The sequence below is a fragment of the Macaca mulatta genome, chromosome 7 (genome assembly GCF_049350105.2).
Source record: "Macaca mulatta isolate MMU2019108-1 chromosome 7, T2T-MMU8v2.0, whole genome shotgun sequence".
NCBI classification, from domain to species: domain Eukaryota; kingdom Metazoa; phylum Chordata; class Mammalia; order Primates; family Cercopithecidae; genus Macaca; species Macaca mulatta.
In genome coordinates, this window is record NC_133412.1 from 142,134,895 (window position 1) to 142,159,817 (window position 24,923).

At 50.6% G+C, this 24,923-nt stretch overlaps 1 protein-coding gene and 2 long non-coding RNA genes across 42 annotated transcripts in view; 1 reads left to right on the forward strand and 2 right to left on the reverse strand.

Moving 5' to 3' along the window:
• The window catches only part of ACTN1 (actinin alpha 1), a 107,600-nt gene extending 92,518 nt beyond the window's left edge, over positions 1 to 15,082 (reverse strand). For 25 of the 40 annotated variants that reach the window (XR_013396376.1, XR_013396374.1, XR_013396375.1 and 22 more), the window contains exon 1: positions 14,737 to 15,082. Coding sequence is in view for 21 of the 40 variants with exons in the window: in XM_077941262.1 (XP_077797388.1) it covers positions 14,737 to 14,841 (105 nt within the window). In the remaining 19 variants the exon portion in view is untranslated. Of the gene's footprint in view, positions 1 to 13,154; positions 13,346 to 13,802; positions 14,610 to 14,679 lie in introns of those variants that run through there. The other 15 variants (XM_077941259.1, XM_077941254.1, XM_077941245.1 and 12 more) reach the window with 8 other exon arrangements.
• On the reverse strand, positions 6,231 to 12,370 carry LOC144330344 (uncharacterized). Its single transcript, XR_013396411.1, has 2 exons — positions 12,162 to 12,370; positions 6,231 to 9,592 (listed from the first exon to the last, which is right to left on the reverse strand). It is a non-coding gene; the product is annotated as an uncharacterized LOC144330344 (long non-coding RNA).
• The window catches only part of LOC144330343 (uncharacterized), a 52,602-nt gene continuing 42,318 nt past the window's right edge, over positions 14,640 to 24,923 (forward strand). The window contains exons 1-2 of the long non-coding RNA XR_013396410.1: positions 14,640 to 14,682; positions 17,009 to 17,150. This is a non-coding gene — a long non-coding RNA (uncharacterized LOC144330343). The remainder of the gene's footprint in view (positions 14,683 to 17,008; positions 17,151 to 24,923) is intronic.

The following is a 24,923-nucleotide window of genomic DNA, read 5'->3' on the forward strand; positions in this document are numbered from 1 at the left end:
CAAAAAATAAAAACATAACTAATTTTGTTTTTAAAAAAAGAAGTGCTTGACTCTGCTGAGTGTCCCCCAAGAGGGCAGAAACACAGAATGTTGGCATCACCCCAGACCCTAGAGATCATCTGCATGTGATAATCCAAGTACAGCCTTAAGAACAGAGCCTCGCCACCATCCTACCATCCAATTTCTCGGTTTATAGGTGGTTTCGGGTGTGACTTATCCAGCATCACAAAGTGGCCACAGGCAGCACTAGGACAAGACCTCAGGTCTCCTGAGGTCCTGGTACCTAACACATGACCACTCTTTCTGTTCCTGGGGGACAAGATAGGTTTCTGCCAAGCAGCTCTCTGGCCTAATAAATCAAAGAAGACAGTCTTTTCACACCTATCCCCACTCCCAAATGCTACTCCCAAAGTTTCAACAGAAAGGGAGCAGGAGGCAGGTGAAAGTTTTGCTAAATCCCACATCCTGGGAAGCTGGAGGCCCCACAGTTATCTAGATCCACACCCCTTGGGATACTGTGGCTAAAGGCAATGGACTGCTGACGTCCAACACTCCAGAGAGAACCCTCAGTGGAGGGACTGGAAGGAGAAGGAAAACCAAGACCCATGTTTTACTTCCTTTAAGGTCCACAAACCCACACAAAAGGACCAGAAATTCCCTGTGATTTTCTGAGGCAGGTCCCAGCCAAATGCAATAACCCCACCCTCCAGAGAGGAAGGGGCAGGGTACAGAGGGACATGTCAGTATGGCCAGCCCCTTGGAATCTGATGGGCAGCTAGCCAAAGATAAAAACGCAGCTGGGCTGGCTGGTAGGGAGCTGGGAGGTCTGTACCAGCTCCAACCAGCCTGTCATTGGAGGCACCAGCTCAGAGAGGGGTGCTGAGCAGCATGGCAGGGGCTGAGGTCATCCTAGGCTGTGACCCCATCCCAATGACAAGGCCAGCTTCCCTGGCCCCTGGCCTCCTTCTGATTCCAGGACACACCTCTGAGTCCCGAGGAGCCAACTGGGCCTCCACCCTGGCCCCAGGAATCAACCTTATCTCTGGGGTGGTCCTTGGTGACTCGGACCACCAGCTCCCAGACCCTCAGCATCTGTCAGTTGTCTCCTGAGGGACTACAGCTGCCACACTCCTGTCCAAAGGCCCTCACCACCACCGTTCATCAACACTGGATACTCGATGAATACCTAGTAAGTGCAAGCTTGATTCTTGCTTACCTGCTCTTTGAGGGGCTAGGATGAGCTGATCAGGGAGCTCCTGAGAGTCAGTTACTAGGGGGACCCCAGGAGACTCCATAAATCCACCTTTGATCATCAAAGGAGCCTCAGATCCGTCACAGATCAGTGACATCCCCAGAGAATCCTCTAAATGTCTTTAGAGAGGAGTTTCACAACAGTGCCCCAAGAAAGTGTGATGAAGGCAGGCAGGCTGCCATACATCTGTCCTTTCTGACTCTCCTAGCTCAGGCACTAACTGGGCAAGGCAATGGCTGAGTGGCCGAGAGCCAGAAGATAAGAAGACAAGAGCAGGGAAATCAGGCAAGGACAAGGGCCACTCAACCGGGACCCCACTTACTGTCCTTGGAGCCTAGGAACGGGCCTGGCAGAGTGGGGCTCATCGTGGCTCCCCACATCTGGCCTCTTCCAAAACTCTACATGCAGCCCAAGCCTCGTATCCAGAGCACAGTCTCTTGTCTTGCAGAGCACAACCAGCTTCCAAATGGTGCAAGAGGCTGCTGTGAGCCATAAAATATAAATTCATTTAGAAGCATTCCCAAATTCACTATAGCTTTTTGTCATGACATATTTGCTTTATCAAGAAGTAATAAAAGCACAACTATTACCCTGGGAGGTGAAAAAAATGGCAACGTGGCATAGGTCCCTAAGAACTTGAATCTCAAGCCCAGGAAAAGAGGGCAGCAGGCAAGGGACCAGGGACCCATAGGTACAGACACCAGATGCCACACACATGCGTAGGTGGGAAGAGAGTAAGATGCTGAGACTGACATCTCCTGCCCTCCCTCATCAAACATCAGCAAGTCTTTGAACTCTGGCGGGGTGCAGGGCGGCAGGTGTAACATACAAACGCCACCGCAGAGGCAGGAAGCTGGGTTCAGTCCCACCTGCCACCTACAAGGAGCTGTGTAACTTGGGCAAGTGCTTTGGAACTCAGCAGTCTCAGCCACAAAACAGGGATGGCAGAGCTCCCACCAGGTCTACCTTTACAGTTCCCCGGCAAAGGAGAGGTGGGAGCGAAAGGAGCAGTGAACAAAGTGATGCATTGGGTATGACCCCATCTACACAAAGTTTTAAAACAGGCACAAAGATACAGACAGCTACATAGGCAAGAAGTGTATAGGAAATGCATAGGAACAAAACACCAAGCTTGGAACAGCGGTTAACTCCGGTAAGGGAAAGGAGAACGCTGGGGCCGCAACTCTACGAGGTACTCTTTCCTGAAAATGAAAATCTGAAGCCAACATGGTCTTTGTGAACTGGCTTCAAGATCAGAAAATCTAGAAATACTTGCTGTAACCACCTGAACCTTTCAGGTCTTTCCAAATACCCTCAAATGTCCTTTACCTCCCACTAAGCCATCCATATGGGTATTGTGAGGATTACATTAATATCTGAAAGCACTTAGAAATGTGCCTGGCCCAAAGCACAGTCCCAGGGCTGGCTGATGCTGGGGACGGGTCAGGGGGATACACGGATGCTCAGCTCCATATTCCCAGAACAGTCCCTGGGCTAGCAAGATGTGCCTATGCTAAGCTTGCTTCCAAACCAGTGGCTTCTGGGGAAAAGGCGTCAGGTACAGGTCCCCCAGCCAGGCACCTTTGGGTGCTACTGTGGCCTCTTTGCCCGTGCCAAGGAGCCTCAATGAGGGGTGGCACATGGGCCCACTATATAACTGAGACCCCAATGTGGTATTCCTTTAAAAACAACTACATACAATGAACCTCTAAATATAAGAAAAGAAAGAGAGGAAAAAGAGAAAAAGAAAGCTACAAAGCAAAGCTTCATTTGGAGCTAAAGCTGGGAAAATATGCAGATTTCTAGTAAGAGGCCCCAGGGTTTCATGCATGCAAAGACACCTCCATGCAGCTCCAGCCACCAGTATCCGAAATGAAGGACAGGAAACCAGGGGTCTGGCCCCATTTCCCTGCCTCCAGGAAAACACAATTCATAAGCCACCTCCTGCATCTCCCAGTTCCCAGGGCCGAGTCTGGAAAAGCACTTTGGGTTCCTGGAAAGAAAGGCCCTTACAAAATATCGGGAACTGACTGGAAAGCGCCATTATCTATTATCTGGAGGATGTCTGCGGTGTTTAAAAAGGAGCCACTCCTCTGCCAAGGTCAAGGACGTGGCCAAAAACAACAGAGGGGCTTCTTGGAGCCAGAGAGACACATGCAGCCAAACGCTGACAGACACCCCATGCTCACAGACCCGACAGACACAAGTGTCAAGACAGAGGGCTTCGGTGGAGGCTGCCCTCCTTTTCCTGGACCAAGCCCTCATATTGGGGCTGTCGAGACTTGACTCAGAAGAATTAAAAGCTCCTCTTCTCTATCCCCAAACCACAGGCTGTTACGCATTGGACATCTCCACATCAGACATAAGGAGAAAAGATAGAGTCTGATTTTAACAACCCCCTCCCGCCCACATGCAAGGTTTGGTGCCTCTTCCAGCCTAGAAAGCCAAGTTCCATTAGGGGACTGGCCTAAAGGAGCCCACCCACCTTGAAGTTGCCTCCCCTCCTGTCATTTCACCTACAGATGATTTGAAAATAGAGCTCAGATGCTGTCTCACTCCCATCAATTATAATCAGCTTTGCAGATGGCTTTTAAAAAATAAATCTTCAGGCCCATAAAAATGCTCCCCTACAAGCCCTGGCCTGGCCTCAAATCACAGGCCTTGTGACCACGCTCCCAACCAGCTCCACCATCACCCACCACCAAGACACAGGAAAAACAAGGTAACGGGGAGGAGCCTCCCTTCCCCCACCAGCTGCTCTTCCACCTCGAGGTGAACATTTGGGGCCTCTGATTTAGGCCTGGAAAGTTCAAAGCTGGGGGTCAGGAAATGGCACTGCCCCCACTTGGTGCTGTTCTCTGACCTGGCACAAAAACTCCCCAGCCCTGCAGTGCCAAAAGCCAACCTAAGTCCCCCACTCCCTCATCAATTTTCTAAATCGTCTCAAGGCTTAAACAAGAACCCGAAACGTTACGGGTTTCATGTGCACAGACTTTTAAAATCAAAATAAACCTGAGCCTCAGCTGCCTGGTTCAAAGCCTGTTTGGTTCCCGTGGTGACCACAAAGGAAGAGACTCTCTAAAGGGAAGGACAGACAGAACAGGTGAAACTGAAGGAACCAAAACAAGAGAGAAGGGGAGGGTGGTGCTGAATCTTAAAGCAGGGGAAGCTAGCTCCCAAAAGCTGGGGTCAGCACCAGAAGCGGCCACCAGGAACGCGGGATTGGGGAGGCCTCCAAGTTCAGGGGACTTTTGTCTATTCCTGACAGTTACTGCTTCAACTGAAAAACACAGAGAAATACAACTTGCATCCTTCACTACCTTCAAAACCAAGAAAAGTACCTTCACTGAGGCCTATGTCCATCCCCTTAAACCTCACAGACCCGCCTGTCAAAGACCTGGATTGAAAACCAACTCTACTTCCAGGCTACAGAAAGCCAGGTAAAGTCGCTTAACCTTTCTGAGCCTTACTTTCCCTGCATGTAAAATGGGGATAAGACCTCACAAGTTTGCTCACCATGATTACTGGAGAGAAAGCCACACATGGAAGCATAAATGTCAAAAATGTGCCACAATGAGTTGTCCTCTTATTTCAATTCTATATAAGCCTTGCCTCCCAATTCAAACATAAACTCCTAATAGCAAAGAGTGTGTCTGTACTTCTGGTTAAGAGCCGAGTTCTGAGGTCAATCTGCCTAATCTTGGGCAAGTTACTTAACCTCTCTGGGCTTCCATTTCCCTGTCTGTACCAAGAAAACTAACAGTCCCTTCCCCAAAGAGTTGTTTGACAGGTGGAGGTAATCCAAACCATTCAGCCTTTAATCAGTGTGAACTATTAGGCTTTGTGCTTATTTGGAAAACCAAGACACTGTTAATAAATACTGGCTGGCTGGTTGGTTGGTTGATAGAAAACAGGTAACACACCTTTCCAGCCTTCCCTCATCGTCTCTTCCCTCCCCAGGGGGTGGTCAGTGTTTACATTTACCTCCGAGAACCTTGGGCTTATGAAATGCTTTGAACCAAAATGAATGGTTCCCTTTAAGGGTGAAGGGTACCAGCACCTTCATTTCCAGGCCTCTCTAACTGTGTGGCCGTGAGCATGTTGTTCTCTATCTCGAAGCTCAGGATCTTCATCTATGAAGTGTCATCATCCCACATATCTTACAAGGCTGTTGTCAGCGTTAAATGCAGCCACTGACATACGCATCTGACATATACTCCATGTGCAAGAAGGGTTTCCCTAGGTCCCCCAGCCCTGACCTGTGGGTGACAGGCCTAGGGAAGACTCCACTCCCTCTTAATGGAGAACAGATCCCCACCCCTGCTGTAGCCAAGGACCAAGGAGGCAGTTTCCAGGGGAACAGCATCCTCTGCAATGTATGCCCGATTTCCATCCTCGGCTGCCTTTTATTCTCCTCCCACCTCTGTAGTGGGCCAGGTCACCTTTCCCCACGATTGCTAGGCAACCTCCAAGAGTGGTGCAGCTGCCTCCTTTGGGGGGCAGCCTGACCCTGCCCTCCCCTTCCCCTGCCTACAACCCTAAGGAAAGCTGCCTCACGTGGACTCCACCCTGCCAGCCCTGGGGAGAGCACACGGAGAGAAGCAATCCCAGGCCAACAGGGTTTACAGACAGAGATTGGGAAGGAATTTTCCCCTTGGACTGAGACTTGGAAAATGAAGGCCACCCTCTCCCCATCCCACCCAGTCTTCTGTTTGCCTGTGCGTATCTATGATCTATTCTGGTCAGTTTCCAAGGAAAGAGCCACATCCTTCATCCCGCTTTCTACAAAAGCTCCCGCCCTTGTCTTCCTCTTCCAGGCTCCTCTCACTCATCATGAACCTGGACCCCGGCTCTAAACACTGGGCATGACAGAGAAGGGGACACACAAATGAGGGAAGAGGGACAAGGATGGCAGAAGCCATCAGAAATCCTGTGAATGCTTGTTTACCTCTGGGAGGTGGGATGACAAGCAATTGTATTTTCTTCTTTATATTAGCTAAAAATTTCTTAGGTTTTTAAAAATTCCATGGCATAAAAGTCACCATTTTAAAACGTACAATCCAGTGGTTTCAGGTATATTTGTGAGGCTGTTAAACCACCACTACTATCCAATTCCAGAACATTTCCATCACCAGGGTTTTGTTTGTATATGTGCGTCTTGGGCTAAGTGTTCTACCCACGCAAGCATTTGTTGTATAAGCAGCAGAGCAAAGTTGAGAAGAAGTGCAAATGCTGGAGCCCGACTGCCTGGCTTCAGATCCCAGCTCCACCACTTGCTGGCTGTGTGGGCCTGAAGGAGTTCTGCAGCTTCTCCGAGCCAGCTCTCTCATCTGCAAAATGGGATAACAGGAGGATCCATCTCACAGGGTTAGATGCGCTCATGCATGTAGAGTCCTTAGAACAGTTGCTGATAATTACCATGTGCTCAAAAAGGGGAGCCACTAGAATTATTACGAGAAAAGGAATTTTGTTAACTTCATGGCAGAATGGTGCATGCAGAAGGGGCCAGCTGGGGTCATGAATGTTGCCACACACAGCTTTGGGGCCTGCCCATCACTAGACCAGACTCACCATGCCCAGATAACCAGACTCACCCGCCAGATAACCCTCTGGGACGACATGAAAGGAGGGAAAGCAAGAAAGGCAGGGAAGGGAGAGCCTGAGCAACCCTCTCCATGCGTTTCCCCCCATCTGCTGAGAAGGATGGATTCCTGGGAGCCTGGACTTGATGCCCAGCCTGGGGATAGGTGGGAAACAGGTATGGTTTGGCTGTGTTCCCACCCAAACCTCATCTTCAATTGTAGCTCCCATAATCCCCACGTGTCATGGGAGGGACCCGGTGGGAGGTAATTGAATCACGGGGGTGGTTACCCACATGCTGTTCTCATGATAGTGAGTTCTCACAAGATACAATGGTTTTATAAGGGGCTTTTCCCCACCTTCGCTCTGCACTTCTCCATCCTGCTGCCATGTGAAGAAGGACATGTTTGCTTCCCCTTCCGCCATGATTTTAAATTTCCTGAGGCCTCCACAGCCATGCTGAACTGTGAGTCAATGAAACCTCTTTGCTTTATAAATTACCCAGTCTTGGGTATGTCTTTATTAGAAGCGTGAGAATGGATGAATACAGAAACCTTGGTCATGCATGAAGAAGGAAGAAGGAGGGGTTCCAGGGTGGCTCTGAGCCCTGGTTTACTATGTCTCCTGTCCCCACCACTCCTAAGGCTCCTTGCCTCAGTCAGAGCCAGGTTTGGCCAAACAGTACTTAGGAGGCCACTTGCACTGGCACCTCGGGAGATGGAGCCAGAACCCTGGGCTAAACTGAATCATGAGTGCAGTGGGGGCTGACCCATCTGCCAGAACTAAGGAAGCAGGCTCAGCGGGTTTCCTCTGCCCCGGCCTCTCTGCCGTGACCTCTCCGGGGAGGTGCAGACTAGAACTGCCCAAACCAACTCAGTTGGTGGGTTCCAGGACCCCACCAGTGTCCATGGTGAGTAACTCAGGTCAACCCACAGGCCCCTCTTGCAGAGACATGGCCTACCAACACCTCTCTGTGTACTCTAAAGAGGGCATAAAAGCAGGGCCGGTGGAGAAGGTGCGCTTTGGCTCCATACCAAGTCCAGGAAAACCATAGGTGGGTTACACATGGAGGCAGCTCAGGTGGGATTAACTGGCTGGAATGATCCCAACAATATCTGTACAGAGGTGTGGCCTTGAGAATCTGGTCTGTGACCTGTCCAGATGGCCTGGCCACCTCTCGCAGAAAGGTGAGAGGTCAGCTCTGGGAGGGGCAAAACAAATGGAAAAGAACAATGAAGCTAGGCATAGTGGCTCACGCCTATAATCCCAGCACTTTGGGAGGCTGAGGCAGGAGGATCACTTGAGGCCAAGAGTTCAAGATCAGCCTGGGCAACATGGCGAAACCCCCATCTCTATAAAACACAAATTTAAAACTATAATAGAAGAATGATAAGGGAGAGTAATAGGAGGGGGTGTTCCCCAGCAGGATAGTCACTGTTGCTCTCTGCCCTTTCAGGCATCTCCCCTCTCCCCACCTCTGTTCTACATCACACACACATGCACACAAACGCACGCACACATACATGCAGCTGAAAAGCCAGAGAAAAGTAAGGCTCCCAGCAGAACCGCCTTCCTTTGAGATGCAGCTCCTATTCCACAAGCTTCTGCCAATGGCCATTATTGGCAGAGCCTATTGCAATTCCCCATCTTTCTGGTTCCCTGTCTACCTAAACCATCATTTCCACACTCCACACAGCAAGCAGAGCATCTGATACCTAACAGGGGTTTAATGAACATCTACTGATTGCCTCCATGAGGAGGAACCATCCATATTCTCACCCTATTAAGGGCTGGGCTCTTTCCCAGAGACCCGCCGTAGCACATCTGTGACTAGGCCACATCTCAGGCTCCGGCTGCCCCACCCTGGTTCCAGGCCCCCAGGTCTTGTGTGACAAGTCTTTGAGCCAGACTGATGGTTTATGGCCCCAGCCAGGTGCCCAGCCCCAGGCCTTCCTCAAGCAGATGAAAAGGGGTGTCCAAGTCCAACACAGCCTGCAGAGCCTGCAGCACCTCCCCAGGAAGTCAGACTGAAGGGAGGGAGGTTCCTCCTCTTCCTCTTGAGAAGGTGGTAGCCATGCATCTGACAGGAGCTGCTAGCCTCATTCTCCTCCAAACCAAACTCCAGTGTCCGGCGACTTCAGCAGCCCCTCAGAGTACCACCATTTCTCAAAACTGGAAAATCTGGTTCTCAGGGCTCACCAGGCCTCCTCACACCTGCCTGTCTTACCGCAGCCTGGGTGGCAGCCAGAAGCAGCCCCCACCTGCCTGGTCTGAGGCCAGCTGGCCTCTGCAGCCCTATTCCCCAGTCCACCTCTCCTCAGGCTTTGTCAATCACTTCGCCAACCAATGGGGCAAGGTTTGGAGAAGGAGACACATCAGATGCTCAGATAAAGCAGGGCTGGGTTCACTGCTGGGAGGTATGGGTGGGGCCCAAAGAATGCCTCAGCCCGGGCCAGGGGCGATGGCTCATGCCTGTAATCCCAGCACTTTGGGAGTCCAAGGCTGGCAGACCATGAGGTCAGGAGATCAAGACCAGCCTGGCCAACATGGAGAAACCCCATCTCTACTAAAAATACAAAAATTAGCCAGGTGTGGTAGTGCCTGCCTGTAATCCCAGCTACTAGGGAGGCTGAGGCCGGGGAATTGCTTGAACCTGGGAGATGGAGGTAGCAATAAGCCGAGATCATGCCACTGCACTCCAGCCTGGGTGACAAAGCAAGACTCCATCTTAAAAAAAGGAATGCCAGCCGGGCACGGTGGCTCAAGCCTGTAATCCCAGCACTTTGGGAGGCTGAGACGGGCGGATCACAAGGTCAGGAGATCGAGACCATCCTGGCTAACACGGTGAAACCCCGTCTCTACTAAAAAATACAAAAAACTAGCCGGGCGAGGTGGCGGGCGCCTGTGGTCCCAGCTACTCCGGAGGCTGAGGCAGGAGAATGGCGTAAACCCGGGAGGCGGAGCTTGCAGTGAGCTGAGATCCGGCCACTGCACTCCAGCCTGGGCAACAGAGCCAGACTCAGTCTCAAAAAAAAAAAAAAAAAAAAAGGAATGCCTCAGCCTGAAGACATCCAGAGTTAAATCACTTACAGGGAATTCCTACTGTGTGGCCATTTTCCCTATATAAGCTGACATGGTGGGGTTGTTTGTTTGTTTTTTAAGTACTTTAACATCTACCCTTCATCCCCATACCCAGGGAGTACGGTAGGCAAGGAAGACTACCTTATTCCACAGGTGAAGAGATTGAGCCATCACAGAGGTTAAGGTCAGACGTCAAGGACAACGCAACTCCCGTACACCCCTAAACAACCTTGGCTCCTGCAAAGATGGGTTTATATACTATGGCTTATCTCAAAGCCTATTGGGTAAAGACCATAGAAATTCTGGTTCCTCCAAATAACATTTACTGAGCACTCACTATATGCTAGGTGCTATGCTAAATCCCTACATACATTGCTTCATTTAAACCTTCACACAACTCTATCAAGCAAGAACTATTATTATCCCCATTTCCCCATTGATATCATCAGGCACACAGCAGGTAAACTGACTTGCCAAGATCTCAACAGTCAACAAAGGGACCAAGATTTGGACTCGCGGTGCACCCAGCACACATTTATCTGCAGAGTCTGGGACAGCCCCAGGATAGGTGGTTATCTGAACAGAAAGCATTTCATTGCCTTCCCCGCCCCCAAGCCTGAAGTTGGGAGCCACGCATGATGCCATTTATTCCATTTTTCAGAGACAGTTCTAGATCAGGCCACCTACAGCAGGCCTGCCCCTGTGCTCAGCACTAGGAATTCAGCAGAGAACAGGACAGGCTGGGTCCCTGCCTCCACGGACACTGCATGGGGTGAAGCTGGAAGGAGTGCAGAACAGGGAGGGGCCTAAGAATGGGGAGGACAGCCAATCCTCTCCTCTTTCTGGTTTTATTTCTACAAGGCATCACCCTGGTTTTGGATGTCCCATCTCTCCCCAGGTAAACTCTTTTACAGCAGATCCTCCCCTCTCTGTAGTCCTCCACCTTGACTGGTGGCCTTGGCTAGCTCCTGCAATGGCCTAGCTGTCCAGAAGGAAGTGCAAACAACATGTCCCCTCTTCCTGTGACCTACCCTCACCTGTCTGCTGAATGGAGATGTGGGCCTTATTCACAACCACCTCTTTTCACCTGCCAACACTGCCTCTCTGTTTCAACATCCATTAGCTCAACAAGTATTGATTAAGTTCCTACATGTAAAAGGCCGCAGGCTGGCACCTGTAGAAACACACATTAAACCAGAATCTTCAGGACTTGAGAAGGAAGAGAGAAAATAAAATTTAACAGCAGAAGCTACCATTTTACATATCTGTTCTCATCAAGCCAGCAAGGTGGGTATTAGCTCTTTTTTATAAGTAGGGAATTGGAGACTCGGAGAGGAACTTGCCCAAGGTCACAAGCCTGAAAATAATAGAGCCAGGATCCTACTCCAAGTTGATGCTCTCTCCAACTTGACCTACACTAGGTACACACATACACCTAAGAACATGAGCAAAATTACATAAGGGAGAAAACTGGGGGCCGCAGTCACCCTGAAAATAACAGCAGCTCCTAGGAAAAGCAACTTCAGAGCCCAGCCTCAAAGACCAGGAAGATTATGAAAGCTGGAAAAGGAGAGGAGTGCCTCTAATCCACGTGCTCTATCTGGAAGATAACTGCACTTTGTGTCTGGAGGCATGGCGACCAGCCCATGAACTCCGCACCGAAGCATTCTTTGAAAGAGGGACAAGCCTCGGCCAAGCCAGTGCAGCTCCTTGAGTCATGCCTCCTGCCTGCACAGACTTCTCCCTGCATCCACATCAGGCCATACTTTCACCAAGGAAGCATTTCTCAATGCGTCATTTAACCTGATTCCCCGGAAGAGTCCTGAGGGCTCCGTGGGCAGAAGTGCATCCCATTTACAGAGGAGGAAACCTAATGAAAGTGCCACGAGAACGGGAGCTTGGTCTGTCTTGCTCAGTGCCCCATCCCTAATACCTGGAACTGTGTCTGGCCCAGAATGAGTGCTCACAAAGTATTTGCTGAATGATCTAATAATAAAAGCTCAATGAAATGGAAAGACTTGCCCAAAGTCTCACAAATAGCCATGGCTGCACCAAAGCTAAAAAGAGGGTCTTCTGCCTTCTACCAGGTGACCTTTGTATCCCTTTACACTGTGTCCCCCTCTTCCCTTCCTCACACTCACTCACTGCCTCCTCTGGAACCATCAGCCTCTGTCCACTTGTGGACTCTGGTCCCACACAAACCCCGCCTCCCAGTCAGTAGAAAGAGTGTCAAAAGCAACATGTTTACCTTAAGTCTTATCCCTCACCTGTAATACTACCTCCTTAATATCAACCTGCTGAGAACTAGGCAGGCCAGAAATTCTGCACACTGAGGCCCACGAAAGATAATCTAGAGAATTAACAGGAAACAAAAAAATGTGGATCTGAATCTTCAGAGTCAGGCCCAGAGCTCCTTCTGTGTGGCCCCTCCATCAACCCCGCCCAAAGCACGTGTCCGCTCTCCTGGTTCCAAGATGCTCTGGCTCTGGCTGCCAGGCCCAGCTTTCCTGCCCCCCTTGCCAAGGAGGGACAAGTGAGGGGAAGGTGCCTGTCCCAAACATGGCTGCACCCCAGTCCCACCAAACACCAGTCTGGACTTGGAGCTAGTTACTTCCCCTCTCTGGCCCTGGTTTCCTCATCCTTGTGCGTGCCTGGCACATATCAGCAAATGCCAGCTCTTGGCACTGCTGAGTTTGCCTCCAGGATAACCCAATTTCCCAGACCACCTCTTCCTAGCTGGCTGCCCAAAGGCCTGGGGCACACCCACTGCCACCCAGGTCAGAGCCCTGGGAATCTATATTCTTCTCCCCAACTGCGTTTAATATATTCATTCATTCAGAAATATTAAATACTATGTTCAGGCCAGTGCTCAGTGTCTGTCCCCCAGGAACTTGGTCTCACAGTCCTTTTCCTGGGCAGTTCCTGGGGCCTAGTTCCTGGGCAGCTCTGTTACTCCTGCCCCTCCCATGCACGAAGCAGGTGCTCCCTAAGCAGGGATTTCTCTTTGCTTCTAAACCCCAAGGAAGACCCCAGTCCACCATCCTAACCTCACTTCTAATTTAAAATCCATTCGCAAGAAGGCTTCACCCTGAAATTATTAAAGAGCCTTCTGCCTGGTGCGCCATAGGGATCTCCAAATTACCCACTCACTTTTCAGTTCCACCCACAGCACCCACGGTCCCAGGAAATTAGGCAAGTGAGTGGGGGACTGTCTGCAGCTCCCCCAGTCCTCAGCTCTTACTAGGAAGATGACAGGAAAAGGGGGAGTTTAAGCAACTGGCACATTACAAAGAAATCAGTTCGAAGTCAGGGGACCTTCCCGTGTCCGATGTAGATGACCGATGTCGCTGTATAGGGCCCAGCCCTGCATATAGGCGTTGGGCACTGTGGCCTAGGTCGTCCTGCTTTGAGGAAGCCCATTGTGTGTGTTTTAGATTACCTCTGCCTGTCTGATGAAGTGAGTAAAAGGGCTCGGTTTCAGGGCCTAGGATTCCTGAGTGAGCTAATACAGGATGCCTTTGGCTGAAAAAAAAAACTTCAGTCGGCTCTATAAACTACCCCCCTTTTAAGTTTAAAAAAGGGAATGAATGTTACCATTTTTGGACATGAGCGTTCTCCCTCAAGCCCAGCCCTAACCGCACTATCCAAAGGGACGCGCCATCCTGTCCCCCCCACCCCAAACCCCATTCCCAGATCAGCCGGGGGGGTGGGGTGGGGAGGGAGGGTATGAAACGGGGAGGGACCGGATGGAAGCGGGCAGCCGGGAGCGGGGGGAGGGAAAGGGGTATTCAGGGTACGTGGCCGCCTGGGGGCACGGGCTCACCGCGCAGGCAGGAAGCAGCGGCAGGGTTGAGGCGCCCTCCCCCCACCACTACGAGTGGTTTCTGACCTCTTCCTGCCACTGGCCACTGTGCCCGAGTCCCATCGCCAGCTCCGAGCCCAGCTGCGAGCCCAGCTCCCATGGCGGGGCGCGCACCCGGCACACCGCGCCTGCCTGGGAAGCAGCTCTGTGGCTAAGTAGGGATCCCCAGTGACTGGCCCCAAATATCCCCTAAGACAGACCCTCGTTCTGGAGCCCCTCAACTCGAACGGAGCTGCCCACCTTTCCCCGGGGTCGGAGGGGCAGGACGTAGACGCAAGCCCATGTGGGTCTTACAGCTACCAACCCACTGAGTTAAGCAATAAAACGGTCTGCCGTGCTGACCCCGCCTCCACCAGGCCCGCGGGGGAGCCAGCGTACGCCCCCCAGTTTTCTCGGCCCCAGCCGCACTCCAGCTGGTCCTTCTCTAGGCAGATCCGGAGGCGGCCGCCGATCTCTCCGGTGGTCTCCCCTCGGCCTGGGGGGCCGCAGGGTCCCGGGCGGCCCGCCACTCAGGTTGAACCCAGGGCGGCCCAGGAAGTGGCGCTGCCACCGCGCGCCATATGGAGAGGTGGCCGGGGGCGGAAAAAAGGGAAAATCGATCCGGGGCAAGCAGCCCCGAGCCGGGGTCTCAGCCCCAGCCTGAGGAGCACCGCCCCCGCGCACAGCCCACGCGGGGATGGTTGCAGCAGCCGCAGGGTGGCCTGGACCACGGACCCCCAAGGAGACCTGCCCGCCGGCGGCGCCACCTCCCCGCGATACGGCCCAGCGTTCGCGGGCTCCGGGGCAGGGGCGCTCCCGCTTCCGCCAGGCGCCTGTAACCCAACACCCCACCTCGCAGCGGCCGCGCCGCCCCCGCCCCCTCCCGTGCGCGCCCGGAACCGGTTCAGAGCCCGGATCCTAGAGCCCGGTGGGCAGAGCTGGTCGGGGCTGGGGGCTGCGGTGGGCGGGGGCAGCTGCTAACCTTTCTCTGCTGCTTCTCCCAGGCCGGGTCCAGGAGCAGGTCCCGGTCCCAGTCCTCTTCTGGCTGCATGTAATCGTTGGTTTGCTGAGAATCATAATGGTCCATGATGGTGCGCGCGTGCTAGGGGCTGGATTTCTTCCTCCACCTTCTCTCTGAGCAACGGCGTCTGCCCTGGCGTGGGGAGGGAGTAGGTCTGGGCTGGGCTGGCGGGGCCGGGCTCGCTCCCCTGCGCCCGGTTCCGCCGCGGCGCTGCTGGCGAAGGCTGCTACTGGCGGCGACAGCGGCGGCTGGGCTCGCGGACTGCCTGCCTCCGGGCGGGCGCTTGGACCTAATCTCCACGCACACTGAGCTAGGCGGACACACTTGCGCTGCGGGAGCCGAGGCGGGCGGGGGCGGGGGGAAGGGGCAGAGCCCTCCCGAGGCTCTCCATTGGCCAGGCCGAGTTGCCCAAACTTCCCCCCATCGCCTCTCATTGGGAATTCCTGGCATCCGTCAGCCAGGCTGCGGCGCATATAGGTGGACTGGGCGGCCCCCTCCCAGCGCGCACACCCCCGCCCACTCCCGCGGTGCCCATTCCCCCGCGGTTCATGTGACGCCAGCTTAAGCTGAAAGGGACCGAAGCCGGGAGACGCCTCCCTGAGCTGGGGGACTGAGTGGCAGGGCGCTCGGGAGCCCCAGGAGCCGCCGGGATTGGACCCGTTCCCCGCCACCGTTATTGCGCTCCCACGCGCGCTCCAAATCCCGGGGTGGGAGGGGGCTGGAGAAGGGACGCGAGGAAACCCGAAGAGCATGCATTTTTTCTTTTCCAGGGAACCTTGGTCTGGACAGGTCGGCACCCTAGGAAAGGGGGCGGGGTGGGGCAATGGAAAGGAATTTCTTGGGAATTTCATGACTCCACCGCCCTCCCCTGGCCCCGCCCCACCCCACCCCACCCTACAAGGCGCGACCCGGCTGATCCCTGCCCTGCAGGAGCCGGGTTTCTCGCCAGCGAACTGCTCTCAGAGGCTACCGAGCATTCCCGCCTCGCCGCAGGAACCCTTCCAGCTCGCCCTCGGGCTCTGGGGACCTCTCCACAGAGGGGCCTCCTGGAATTCCCTGCCGGTCTCCGCGGGCACACTTGGCTGGCTGCTGCGGCTAAAACTACCTTCGCGTGGCGGAGTCCTCCCTCCCCCTCACAGACACCCCGACATTCCCCCAAAACTGGAAGAGACGGCCCCAAGTGATCTAGGTAGATCTACTCCGTGCCCCCCTCCCACATACACACACCTGACAGGTGGGGAAACTGAGGCTCAAAGAGCCGAGCGCGGAAAGAGCTTCTGAACTCCACAGGCCAATCCTGTAACCTTATGCCTGACAAACAAAACCTTATTGTCATTGGAGGAGGACGGAGGGCGGGAGTGACTAAATAGCTCTAACTTCTGCTTGCCACCTGCCAGGACTCCTTTCCCTGCGCTTAGTAAGAGCAGAGTATAAAAGCGCTAATGCCCGGGAAGGAGCAGGCCTCGCGTTCTGGCAGGCTTCTCTATGGGATCCTGGGTCGAAGAACAGTAGCAAATAAACCTCTCCTACGTTATGCACTGTATTGTGAACAACAGCTGTGCCAGCCTTCCACCCCAGCACCCAGCACACAGTAGAGCTTAATTTATGGATTTGAGGCTGGCCGCGGTGGCAGTGGCTCACGCCTGTAATCCCATCACTTTGAAAGGCTGAGGCGGGCGGATTGCTTGAGCCCAGGAGTTTGAGACCAGCCTGGCCAACATGGCAAAGCTCTATCCTTACTAAAAATACAAAAATTAGCCGGGCGTAGTAGTACACGTCTGTAGTCCCAGCTACTTGGGAAGCTGAGGCGGGAGAATCACTTGAGCCTGGGAGGTCGAGGTTGCAGTGAGGTGCGTTTTCACCACTGCACTCCAGCCCGGGTGACAAAACAAGACTGTCTCAAAATATATACATACATATATGCATTTGGCCCTTTATATCCACAGGCTTCAGAACCTGCAGATACCCGGGCTGACTGTGAGGGACTTGAGCATCCTCAGATTTTGGTATCCACGGGGATACTGAAACCAATACCCTGCCAATACCAAGGGAGGACTGTATTTGTGACTGTATTTGTAGAATGAATGGCTGCATCAACTGCAAAAATTTAAATTTAAATTTAGAAATGCAAATATGTCAATTCAGAGGTGAGTGGAGGAGCTAGATGAAGAAGTTCACTGACAGGAAAGGCCCTGAATTATGGGCTGGATTTTGTCCTCTACCTTCTCTCCAGGCTGATGGTGGATACCTGAAAGGCCAGCCATGGAAAAGGTGAAGAAAATGCCCCCTGCTTCTCAGAAGAGCCGCTGCTGCTGTTGTAAGCAGATATCGGGTGGTGTCACTGGCTGCATCATTCGTCAACCACACACATTCATGTGAGTGTTACCCTTCAGCACTGTGCCTTCCAAAAGCCCCTGGCTGAGGAAACGCTGCTTCTGAGCCACAGAGACAGCTGATTTATGGACTATTTTATCACCACTTCTAAACTATGGCTCTAAACCTAACACAGAGGGTAATGGTAGTGCTGTATCCATTTATTCACTCAATAAATATTTGCTGAGCACCATCTGCGTATCAGGGAATGTACTAGATGGCACGTATATAGAGATGAAAAAGCCATAGTCCCCGTCACACACAGCCCAGCAGACAGACACAGAAACAAAAACATGATGTCATGAGCTAGATGCAAGGAGAGAGATCTGACAAGGGTACTGTTGGAACAGAGGAGGGACACTGAACCCCGTGGGAAAGGAGGCTCCAGGCTTAACTTTTTGGAGGAGGTGAAACTTAAGTGAACCTTAAAGAATGAGAGTCAGCCAGATAAAGAGTGTAGGAAGTTATTCCAGAAGGAAAGATGAGCACAAGTTAATGCACAGGGACAGGAAACTGCATGGTATACAAAGGAATGTCTAGCATCTCAACGTGGCTGGACTAGAAATCCAACGCTGGGAGGGGCAAGAGATGGGGCTAGAAGAGGTGCACAGCAGCCAGACCATGAAGGCCTCATGTGCCAGGTGGAGTGTGGATCTAAAGGGAGCAAGGCTGGCTGGAAGCTTTGACACCAGTTGCAAAGCTGTTGCAATAATCCAGGTCGAAATGGAAAAGTGTGGAGAGACCAGAAATACTTAAGAGATAAAACTGAAAGACCTAGGATTGTGGAGAAAAGAGAAGTGTTTTTGTTGAGAGATGCTATGCACTTTACCTATATTAAGTTCCTCCTATGAGGTAAGAGTTGTGTCTGTCTTATAGAGAAAACAAACTGAGGCTCAGAGAGGTAGTAACTAGTCCAAAATGGCACCAATATATGTGACTCCCAGACCCATGCCTTTAACCCCAGTGGTTCTCAACCCTAGGATATTTTAACAGCTCTGTCTCACAAGGGATATTTGTTGATGTCTGGAGTAATTTTGGGTTATCACAGCTGGTGGGTTCCTACTGGTGTCCAGTGGATGCAGGTTGGGAATGCTGCTAAACATTCTACAATGCATAGGACAGCATCCCCACAACAAAGAATTATCCAGGCCAGGCATGATGGTTCATGCCTGTAATCCCAACCCTTTGGGAAGCTGAGGCGGGTGGATTGCTTGAGGTGAGGAGTTCAAGACCAGCCTGGGCAATGTGGCAAAAACCCATCTTTACCAAAAATACAAAAATTAGCTGGCCGTGGTGGTGTGAATCTGTAGTCTCAGCTACATGGGGGGCTGAGGCAGGATGATTGCTTGAGCCCGGGAGGTCAGGACTGCAGTGAGCCATGGTTGCACCATTGCATTCCAGCCTGGGTGACAGAGCAACACCCTGTCCAGACAAGAAAAGAAAGAAAGAAGGAAGGAAGGAAGGAAGGAAGGAAGGAAGGAAGGAAGGAAGGAAGGAAGGAAAGAATTAACCAGCCCAAAATATCAAGAGTGCTGAGGCTGAGCAATCCTGCTTTAATCATGAGTTTATAGTTTAGGTGATCTGGTGAATGGTGGCACTACGACCAATTGAGATAGAACAGAAGAGGAAAATATTTGGGAACAGAATCATGGATTGAGTTTGAACCCATTGAATTTGGAGTGCTCTTAGAATGTCCAGATTCCATTGTCCAGCAAGCAGTTTGACTGCATAGCCCTGACCTCAGGCAAAACAGAGTTGAGAGTCATCTGCATATGGATGATATTAACACCAGGAGACCACCCATGAAGAATGCCCAGGTGGAGATGAGAAGAGGGCAGAACCCCAAAGAGCAACACTTAGCGACAGCAAAGAACAAAAACCCCTGAAGGAGACAAAGAAAATGGTCATCCAGGAATGAGGAGGGCCTGGAGTATATGATGTTGTGGAGGTCAAAGGAGTTAAGGTTTCAAAGTAAGAGGAATTGGCAATATCAGATATATTTAAAAAGTCTGGAAAGTAAGGCCTAAACAGTGTTCTTGGATATGACAGTTGAAAATTAATTGGTGACCTTGGCCAGTGGAATTTTGGCACAGTGGTGAAAGCTGTAAGTTTAAAGAGACATTAGGAGTGAATAAATGGAGACAGTGAATATAGAAGGGAAAAAGAAGTAGCTAGAGGGGCAATAGCTAGAGGTGAGTACTGATATCAAAGGAGGATTTCTTTTAAAACTGGAAAATGTGAGCTGTTTGAGAAGAAGAATTCGGTTAAGAGGAAAAAGTTGAAAATGTAAGCAAAAGAAAGCTGAGGGAGCCAGGTGGAGTGGCTCATGCCTGTAGTCCTAGAACTTTGGACAGCCAAGGGAAGTGGATCGATTGAGCTCAGGAACATGGTAAAAACCCATCTCTACCAAAAATACTAAAAATTAGCTGGGCGTGGTGGAGTGCACCTGTGGTCCCAGCTGCTTGGGAGGCTGAGGTGGGAGGATCACTAGAGCCTGGAAAGTCGAGGCTGCAATGAGCCATGATTGGGCCACTGCACTCCAGCCTGGGTGACAGAGCCAGACTCTGTCTAGAAAAGAAAAAAAAAGGGAAAGGAAAGTTGAGGGACAGCACGAAGTTCTTGCGGAGATAGAACCGTATGGGTTCAAGGACACAGGCTAAGGGATGGGCCACTGAACAAGAAGAAAGGCCCTCATCTGGCTGGGTAAGGTGGCTCATGCCTGTAATCCAAGCACTTTGGACGGCCAAAGCAAGCGGATCACTTGAGCACAGTTCAAAACCAGCCTGGCCAACATGGTGAAACCCTGTCTCTACTAAAAATACAAAAATTAGCCAGATATGGTGGTTTACACCTGTAGTCTCAGCTATTTGGGAGGTGGAGGTGGCAGATCGCTTGAGCTCAGGAGGCAGAGGTTGCAGTGAGCTGAGATCTCACCACTGCACCCCAGCCTGGGTGACAGAGCGAAAGCTGGTCTCAAAAAAAAAAAGAAAAGAAAAGAAAGAAAGAAAGAAAGACCCTCATCTGAGTCTGAGAAAAGGGGGGAGTTTTGATGAGTGAGGATGCTCACAGTGTGTGGGAAGACGGTCAGGAAGTAAGTTAAAACAATAACTGATGAACTTATCTTCTCAATAAGGGAAGTCCTGAGGTGGACCAAGGTAACACACTGACCCATCTTCTCACTCATGACCATCACGCTGTGAGATGATACTGGGGACTTTAGTCTTAGTATAACACAAGCTTTACTAAATATGAAAAATTAGTCAGGTGTGGTGGTGCATGCCTGTAATCCCAGCTACTCAGGAGGCTGAAGCAAGAGAATCACTTGAACATGGAGGCGGAGGTTGTGGTGAGCTGAGATCACACCATTGCACTCCAGCCTGGGCAACAAGAGCAAAACTCCATCTCAAAAAAAAAAAAAAAGAACTGGATGACACATGAGGTGACATAAAGAAGGGAGAGTGCCAGCCCCATGCCTGGCATGCAGCAGGCCACCTCAATGCTCGTAAGTTTCTTTTCCACCCTGCTATGGGTGACTGACCATGCAAGGCCCTGTGTGGAAACATAGACAAGTAAGATCTGCAATATTCTGGAAACTAAAAACACTAATAACCTCCTGCCCAGATATCTGGCCATTGCCTTCCTTGTATCCTGAGTTATTCTCTAACCTTAGAGCCTAATGGTGATAGGCTCCTACGAGCTCTTTCTAAGAGCACAGGGCATATAGTCATTAGAGTGTTTGTAGAATGCTAGAAGGAGGTAGGAAATAAATCACTGTAGTTTTTTGGATTTCGGCCTTGGGAAATCAGAAATCTCAGTTTTGTCCTCAGTCCCAGTAGCAATATAATTAATAGACTTCTCTTCCCCAAACACTCATAGCGTACCATTTGTAACTAAGAGAGTATACTTTGCTTTATTTTAGTCCTTTGTCCATTTTTTCTCTCACACTGTCTCTATGAAGCCTCAACCCTCTTCTTTCCCCCACTCAGTGTAACACGGAGCCTAGGACACAATAGGTGTTCCAGTTCAATATTCACTAAATGAAAAATGGCATCAGCAAAATTCCATCTCACTGCCAGTTTCTCCATCAATCCGTGGGAGGCTCAGGGAGGCCAGTCCTTTGCCATAGTCCACACAAGCATTTCCTAAGTTATTGGGCCTCCTGAGAACCTCATGAAGCTCGGGGTGGTGAAATTGAGTTGGCTGTCCCCAGTCCCATGCCCCAGCCAGTAACACTCAGCCATCACCCACCAGGATGAATTCCTCCGCACCAGCTTCTGCTTCACTGGTACTGTTTGCCATAGGGCCAGTTCCTCTCCCTCCCACCAGAGACCAGTGATGCAGGGCCGGAGACACTCCGCAATTTCCCTCATGCGGGATTTCTAATGAGAGGCTGGCAGGAAATTTCCTGTGCTTCCCATGCTCCGCCCAGCTCTAGGGTCTCAGGTGAGAGAATATCTGGCCTGTCTGGCACACCTTTTTTTTTTTTTTTTTTTTTTTTTTTTTTTTTTTTTTTGACAGAGTTTCACTCTTGTTGCCCAAGCTCGAGTGCAATGGTGCGTTCTCGGCTCACTGCAACCTCCACCTCCCAGGTTCAGGCAATTCTTCTTCCTCAGCCTCCTCCCAGGTAGCTGGGATTACAGGCATGTGCCACCACACCTGGCTAATTGTTTGTTTGTTTGTTTGTTTGTTTGTTTGTTTGTTTTTTGTAGAGATGGGGTTTCACCATGTTTGTCAGGCTGGTCTCGAGCTCCTGACCTGGAGGTGATCCACCCTCCTTAGCCTCCCAAAGTGCTGGGATTGCAAGCAAGCACCATTGTACCAGGCCTGGTGCATTCTTTTCCCTAGTGATCAGGCATATGTATCTCCCCCAGACACCCAGGGTAAACCAACCTGGACCCTCAGAAATCTCTACCTTAGATGGCTACCTTGAGGTCAGCTCTGGGAGCAGAGCTAATCAGGCTTGAGAGCTGCCCAGCCTGGGCCCTCCAAGGAGGGCTGGGAGCTTTTCCCCAGCTGTCTCTCGTTCCCAGCAAGAATCAGAGCAATACACTCAAATCACAGCTGAAAATGTAAAGACCTGAATAAATGGAAAGATGATTTATTATGTTCATAGATTGGAAGAATCAATAATCCCCACTTTGATGCCTAACCCTCCACCTCCCCCACAACACAGCCCTGGCCTTACAAGTTACAGCAGCCACTAGCTGAAAAGTCACTCTGTCCAGATCACTTCCATGGAAATGATGGGATAGCTTTTAGGGGCAGATATCCTTATGTGGGAAGCAGGATAAGGCCAGGAGACCTGAATTCGCTGGGCTTCAGTTTACTTATCTGCAAAATGACAGGGCTGGATTCACCAGACAGTCTTTAAGCTCCCAGTAATGAAGTTCTGAGCCCTGTTCTAAGAACATCTTTCTGCAACTCCTCCTTTTTATCTCCAGTGAGAAGAGGATTTGAAATCTTCTGAAACAATGTTTCTCTATCTTGAATACTAAGCAAGTTCCTTTTGAAAGGATACAAATCCTCACAAAGTTACTTAATTTTTATTTTAAAGTTCCTTAAATGTGTATGAACATAAAACTAGGTACAAAACTTACTGAGGTTTGGGGTTTACAATCAACTATAAAATGAAAACAAGCTTACAAATTCTATTTAAAAGTAACTATAAAACCAGTAAGATCCAAATTAGTCACACTAATTTAAATGTAACTGTTGCTATTTGCTGAAACAAAATTGCTACTCCCAGCATGATTTAGTTCTGACTGTGATCAAGCAGGTGGTTCTTTCTGCATTGGGGATGCCTATATCACCACGTGCCAGGCAATGACTCAATTCTCCTACCACTTTCTCTATTTGAACTCCTGCATCAGGGCATCATTTAACGTTCACTTGATTGGAACACACTGTAATGAATCAAGTTCCCTCTGCTGTTTTCTCATTAGCACTGAACAGTTAAAGTTAAAAAATTTTTTTAAATCTTTGTACCAACAGGATCCTTCTCTCAAATTTCAATGTCCTTATCTATAACACAGAGAGAATCACCTCCATCCCACCTACCTCACAGGATGGCTGTGCACATTCATTCATTCAGCTATTTTTTATTGAGTACCTACTATGTGCCAGACACTGTTTTGGCACAGATGATGTAGCAGTGACCAGAATGGACACAAGTCCATACCCCATGGAGCTTACACTTCAACTGGGAGAGCCTGATAAGAAAATAAAGAAGTAAAATAATATGATAGTGTTAAGCTATAAGGAAAGAATATATATCTATATAAAGCAGAGACGGGGAATTGAGAATTTGGGGAGAAGTAGAGGGAGGTTACATATTTTAAATGCAGTGTTCAGGGAAGATTTGTTGAGTAGGTAGCCTTTAAGACCTAAATGGGTGAGAAAACATGAGCATTCCAGGAACAGCCAATAGGTCACAGTAGCTAGCAAGAAATAATGCACATGAGACACACACTGAAAAGTACAATGCAATTGTGGGTATAATAGATACCTGTTGTTTATACCACAGGTATAATAGATACCTGTGGGTATAATAGATACCAGCAACCATTTCCCCCTCCTGGCAACCATACCTTGATATTCCTCTGGGAGGACACCTCCCCTGCTCCAATCCCTGGGCTTCAGGTAGAGTTGACCCCACCCCTAGTCAACAGGGCTGGGCAAATGACAGGCCTAGCCAATCAGAGCACACGATTGGCTTAGGGCATGGGACCCAATCAGAATGAAGGACACACAATGAAACTTTTCTTTTTTTTTTTCTTTGAGGCAGGGTCTCTGTCTTTTCTTTGAGGCTCTGTCACCCAAGCTGGAGTGCATGGTGCGCTATCATGGCTCCCTGCAGCCTTGACTCCCTGGGTTCAAACAATCCTACCACCTTAGCCTCCCGAGTAGCTGGGACTGCAGGCATGCACCACCATGCCCAGCTTTTTGTTTATTTAGAGACAGTCTCATTCCGACACTCAGGTTGGAGTGCAGTGGTGCCATCTCAGTTCACTGCCACCCCCACCTCCAATTCTCCTTCCTCAGCCTCCTGAGTAGCTGGGATTACAGATAATGTACCAACACACCCAGCTAATTTTTTGTGTGTTTTTAGTAGAGATGGAGTTTCACCATGTTGGCCAGACTGGTCTTAAACTCTTGACTTCAAATGATCCACCTGCCTCGGCCTCCCAAAGTGCTGGGATTACAGGCGTGAGCCACCACGTCCAGCCCCCAGTGACGTCTTTTGATGACTCGCATCTAGTTGTCCCTACCTCTAGTCTTCACAGTTATGTACACCAGTAAGTTCCCTTTTTGCTTAAGCTGATGTATTAGCTATCTATTGCTGCATAATAGATTACTGCAAAATTTAGGGGCTTCAAAAAACAAACATTTCTTATTGCACAATGTGTGTAGGTCAAGGATTTGGGAGCAGCTTAGCGGGGTGGTGCTGGCTCGGCGTCTCTCATATGATTTCAGACTGAATGTTAGCAAGGAATCTGGAGGCTTGACCAGGCCTGAAGGATGTGAAATCACATGCTGGTCCACCCATGTGTCTTTTGACAGAGGTTTCAGTTCCTTGCCATGCGGGCTGTCCTTAGGCTGATGAAGTGTTCTCAGAGCATGGCAGCTGGCATCCTCCGGAAGAGTCACCCAGGAGAGGGCCAGTGAGGGGGAAGCTGCTGTGCCTTTTATGACCTAGTCTCTGGAGTCTTGCATTGTCACTTCCCACTTATTCTATTTGTGGGAAATGAATTATCAAGTCCAGTCTATGCTCAAAG